This window comes from Xenopus laevis, chromosome 5S, assembly GCF_017654675.1.
Source record: "Xenopus laevis strain J_2021 chromosome 5S, Xenopus_laevis_v10.1, whole genome shotgun sequence".
NCBI lineage: Eukaryota > Metazoa > Chordata > Amphibia > Anura > Pipidae > Xenopus > Xenopus laevis.
In genome coordinates, this window is record NC_054380.1 from 112,917,591 (window position 1) to 112,923,107 (window position 5,517).

Consider the following 5,517-nt stretch of genomic DNA (forward strand, 5'->3'; position numbering starts at 1 on the left):
GGTCTTTTTGTTTTTGTTTTTGTTTTGATTTGTTTCTGGTTATTTCATGGTTCAGATACATGAAAACATCTCTTGAATTTTACTCATATGAATTGTTCTTTTATTCCATAATATGATTGTTCATATATTTAATTCATTGTATTTTCATGAAAATTCAATAAAAAGAATTTTAAAAGAAAGAGAATGACTAAGCTTCTGATTGCTCCACCAATGGGCAAATTAGATCTCATAAGCATACTTTGGCTACCTAGGGGCTAAACAGAACTACTGAATATTATATAAATAAAGCAGAGCAAGAAATAATTGCCAAGCAGTTTTGAAGAAGCAAAGCTATAGCTTTAGTAGGTACTGTACGGCACACTTGCACAGCAAGCAAGGTATAGTAATGCACAAGCTGATTACATTTTCTAAGAAGTGCACTCCCCTCTTTTTTAGACAACAAGTTCGCTTTTACTCTCAAAATATATAATGTACCAACATATCTCAGTAAAAGAACAGCTATAAGAGAGAGTTAAACAGCAATCCTTTCAAACCCTTTCAATGCTTCATACATATATGAAAGTTACTTGTTAGATGTTTCCCACAGTTCTCTTGTAATGCACAAGCAGTCTGTAGGGTAGTGAGCATGCAGTTGGCACTACTGTGAAGCTAGATATAGTCCAGGATCAGTAGAAACAGAGACAGGTCCCATTTAAAACATGTAGTCACAGATCTAAGGCAGACAGTGCAGATGTCTATGCTATATTTTGTAGTCTATGGGGCAAATTTACTAAAGGACGAAGTGAGTAACGCCGGCGAAAATTCGCCAGCGTGACGTTATTTCGGTACTTCGCTGATTTACTAACAGTCGCTGGCGTAACTTCACTAACGAAGGAGATAGACTCTAGCGGTACTTCGCTCCCTAACGCCTGGCAAATTTACACTCTGGCGAATGGACGTAACTACGCAAATTCACTAAGATGCGGATTTTACTGAACGTTACTTCTTGCGCCAGACTTGCCTTCGACACCTCAGACCAGGCGACGTGCAATAGAGTAGATAGGAGTTCTGCTGTTGTCTTTTTTTCAGGGTGATAGGCTGCAAAAAGCGTAACATTTTTTTCCCTCTACATTTCCTAACATATGGCACATAAACTATACACTGGGCTAATGTGTAGGGCAATATAACAACTCTATTTTCTTTTATTAAGGTTTCCCGGGTTTGTGTAGTGTAATGTATTTGCTGCAAGATATATGTCCGTTCAACTTTAACTTCCCGCCGTATGCAAATTAGGCAACTCTAGCGCAACTTCGCTTTGCTTGGCGCAGTAACGCTAGCGCAACTTCGTCAGCGTTCGGCGCCCTAGACACAACTTCGGATTTTAGGGAATTAGCATTGTCCTGGCGAATCTATGCCTGACGAAGTGTTGCGCTGTGAGCGAAGCCGTCACTGGTGAATTTTCGGCGGTTAGTAAATTTGCCCCTATGTACCTTGCACCACTGAAAATGATGTACTCTGTTTTTAGACCAACACAAGTAGCAATCTAGGCTAGGTTCATGCTAGAGACAAAAATTTTGCTTGATAGTATAATAAACATGGATGAAGTTCAGCAGGAAAAGCGGGGGTGGGGGGAACTGCTACAAACTCATGTAATTGCCTGTCAGTTGTTTTACCTGGGGGGCTGAAGGAATATAGGAAGACTAAATACAGGAGAGCAAGATTTGACTTTTTTCATAACATTTATTCAGCAGTCAAAGAGTTTGTTTCACTGGCCCTGTGCACTGTATTACAGTTGCCTAGGTGAATACATGTAAGCCCAGAAACAGTTTTGTCATATTTCTTTTTCATTTTTAGATTGTAAGCTCTGCTGAACAGGGCCCTCTGTAGCTTCTTTATCTGCCAATATATGTTATGTGGATGTAGATAAACTGTATATCCTTTCTTCTATTCCATCCAGTCTTATTCATGTTCTCTGGATCCGTCACACCCCACACATCCCTCACTCAGAGTCTTGCCACACATTCAGCTGGATGAAACCTTGTACCTCCCCTTTCCCTAGCATGTCACACAGACGCCTGCCTATATATTCTCCCAGCAGTTACAGCCCCTCTCCAGTATACCGGCCAGCACCCAGCTTTATTCTTCTTGCCAGCTACCAAAAACAGCCGCACCTCTACTCTGAACCTCTTGCAAGACACACAAGTAAGTGTTACAGCATTTCTCTGTGTGTGTATGTTTCATTAATCCTCTGACTTTTTAGTCACTGACTGTAATATATCTTATACCGCTTTTATTAATCTGAATTTGTGGCACGTTAATATCAGTACAGCCCCCACAATAGTAAGATCCAACACATTATAGTTTGCCTTCATTTGAAACAGCCTGTAGCTACAGTAGCATCCTGACATATTCCCCATAGTCTGAGAGAGAAGAAAAACGTTCCATAAAAAATACAGACAGCAATATTGACTACCACTATAGCCCTTAGCATCAGCTAGCTGCTCAGAGTATCAATGGGGGTTCTTATAAAGTCACTCAATGCAATCTTAGCCCAGTAGATCACATACTGCTTGGCAAAATTATAGCTAAACAAAGTCATACTAACTGTCCATTTAAAAGAATGACTTCATTTTTGTTCTGATTTCTTCAACACAATACTGACCTTGTGAATTCATATTCCAAAGGTGCGCGCAGATAACATATGAATAGACCTGGACTGACTATAATCATTGTCATGTTTAAGTTCATTTGTCCCCTTTAAATTTTTTTTTTTTTTTTGATGTCCGTGAAGACTTCATGACCATTTATTATTTATCTATATTTCTATCTTATAGATATTTTTGTTACAGTAGACCAGTGGTTCAGAAACTGTGAAGCTGAAGAGCTGTTAACGAGACATTTAAAGGGGAACTATTGCGAAAATGTAATATAAGATTCATCATACTGAAATAAGAAACTTTCTAAACACAATCAATAAAATATTCTGCATTGTTTCTGAAATAATCAAGTTTATATTCACTATCCCTCTCTCAGCTTTTGTTTCTCTTCATTCTGTCTTCTTTTAGCAGTTGGGTGTCAGATAGTCATTGACAGTTAGATCCAATATATCTTATAGGAGGTGCTTCCTTTCCTAGCAGATGAATAAGAGCTCATTCAAATAACTAATTCCAGTAGAAACAAAATGTAACAAAATAACTGCCTTTTGCACAAATTCTGCATGTAGAGAGACATGATGTCTGGTGTTTTAATAGAGTGAGCTTCTAGGCAAAAGGAGCCCCATTATAAGATATATTGGATCTAACTGTCAATGATTATCTGACACCCAACTGCTGCATGAAGAGAGAATGAAGAGAAACAGATGCTGAGAGAGGAATAGTGAACATAAACTTGATTAGTTCAGAATTGCTGCAGAATTTTTAATTGATTTTATTTAGTTTCTAAAAGTTTTAGTATGCTGAAGCTTATATTAAATTTTCGTTTTCGCAATAGTTCGCCTATAAGGAAACTGTCTGTTTACTCTTTTACATACTTTTAGAAGTGAGATTTTTGGGTGAAAGTTGCCACCTTAGATATCATTGGAGCTATTGCTAAATTAATAATACATCAATAGTTTCATGTAACTTTCTCTAAGTGGGTCCCTGATCAAATGTTGGATTTCAGTGGGGGATTAAACCTTACAATACAATGTATCATACCTATGTATGAATGTGTGTATGTATGAATGAATCTTTGCTGAATTTCTTCTAAATCAATATATTGTTTGCTTTCTAGAAGAACTCGTAGTCTGTTTTTACTGAGCAGAACATAAAGTTCAACTTCTTCAATGTTGAGGATGGAAGCAATGAATGGGACCATGGCAAGCCCAGCTGTCAGCTTGTCTATGGATCAACCAAGAAAAGTGACCAATGGGAATGACAGCCATGAATACTTCTACATTCTGATTGTTTTGTCTTTCTATGGAATATTTCTTATGGGGATCATGCTGGTCTACATGAAAACGAAAAGAAGGGATAAAGAAGCCAATATATTGCTTCTCTGCAGTGATGAGGAGAGACAGTGGCTGAGTGGCAGAAAGACCACCCCTGCTTTGTCAGTCCCTTTATCTCTACAGGCTTCCAGCATGTTCAGTGCCCTCCAAGAAAACATGATCCCTGCTTTCTCCTGTGCTGCCTGCAGTATGGAAGGCAGTAGTTTAAGCTCTGAGTCCTCCACATCTGATGTCCAAATAACTATCCAGGAAGAATCTCCAGAAGGACTTCTCCAAGATGTTCCAGAGGTTGAGAAGGATGACGACAAAAGGCAGATTTCCTAGCGACCTTTCACATCTGGACATATAGGAATCTCTAGTATCTCTAGATGTGAGACCTAGCTCTTATGTTTGAAGCCAAGTTGTGTGATGAGTCCTGTGATGGTCAGGGCAGCTGCAGCACATAGACAACCATGAGCGTGCGTCAAGGGGAATAAAAATATCTTCCTTTCACCTCTGGTAAACTAAGTAGCTTAAAAGGCTTTAATCTCACAATAAACCATATTTGACGTGGCCTTAGAATAGCCAAAGAACAGGCCCTGTACAGTTTAGTGTGCCCTGTCTTAGGGAAAACGCATTACTACAAGTGAGAATGTCATACAGCGGAACTGGAAAAGGTTTAAGAGAAAAGTAAAACAAAAAACAAAAAAGCTTTAAAAATCCAAAACCAAATACAACACAGTAGAAACTGGTGTCCATTTATGATGTATTTTATGATTGCCTTGTCTATAATGTAAATGGACTTCTCTTGTTCTGAAATAATATCTCAGTTTAACCATGGACTAACTTTTGGTTTTCCTCCTTCCTTAATTAAATCTGATGGAAACTAGGAGCTTAGGCCTAGTTTGCACAGACCATATACACAACAAAATACATAGAATGTGTTTAAAAATACAGTGATTCAGTTAGCCAAGGGGATTTTTTTATGGATATAAAAGCCATTTTACAGCTGAAATGTAACATCTGGATTTCCTGGGAAAATTTTAGACCAGTACAGATAATGAATACGATTATCTCCTTAACTTATTCAAGCCCGGAACATATATATTAAGAATCCTGCAAAGCAAGTGCAGATAAACGCCACGTTGCAAAGCCAGATTGTAAGGAAAGTGTTCTGCCTATCACACATTTTGCAAACCTCTGCGATATCTAGGCTGGCCAAAGAAAATAGCTGCCTATCTCGTTTTTAAAGGAACAGTAACACCAAAAAATTCAAGTGTTTTAAAGTAATGAAAATATCATGTAGTGTTGCCCTGCACTGGTAAAACTGATCTCTTTGCTTCAGAAACACTACTATAGTTCATATAAACAAGCTGCTGTGGAGCAATGGTGGAAATTGAAAAACGGCTATATGGCACAGGATAACTAATGGATAACAGATAACACCATCTGACAGACAGAGCTTATTTGCTATCTGCTGTGTAACCTGAGCCTTTTCTCCTTTGAATGGCTACCCCCATTGCTCCACAGCAGCTTATTTATACAAACAATAGTAGTGTTTCTTAAGCAAA

General features: G+C 38.3%; 1 protein-coding gene across 1 annotated transcript; it reads left to right on the forward strand.

The window, feature by feature from the left end:
* Positions 1-1,486: 1,486 nt before the first annotated feature.
* kcne4.S (potassium channel, voltage gated subfamily E regulatory beta subunit 4 S homeolog) lies at positions 1,487-5,263 on the forward strand. The gene is made up of 2 exons (XM_018265810.2): positions 1,487-2,181; positions 3,751-5,263. Exon 2 carries the CDS (start codon positions 3,803-3,805, stop codon positions 4,289-4,291), a length of 489 nt encoding a protein of 162 aa, XP_018121299.1. The 5' UTR covers positions 1,487-2,181; positions 3,751-3,802; the 3' UTR covers positions 4,292-5,263.
* The last annotated feature ends 254 nt before the right edge of the window (positions 5,264-5,517 follow it).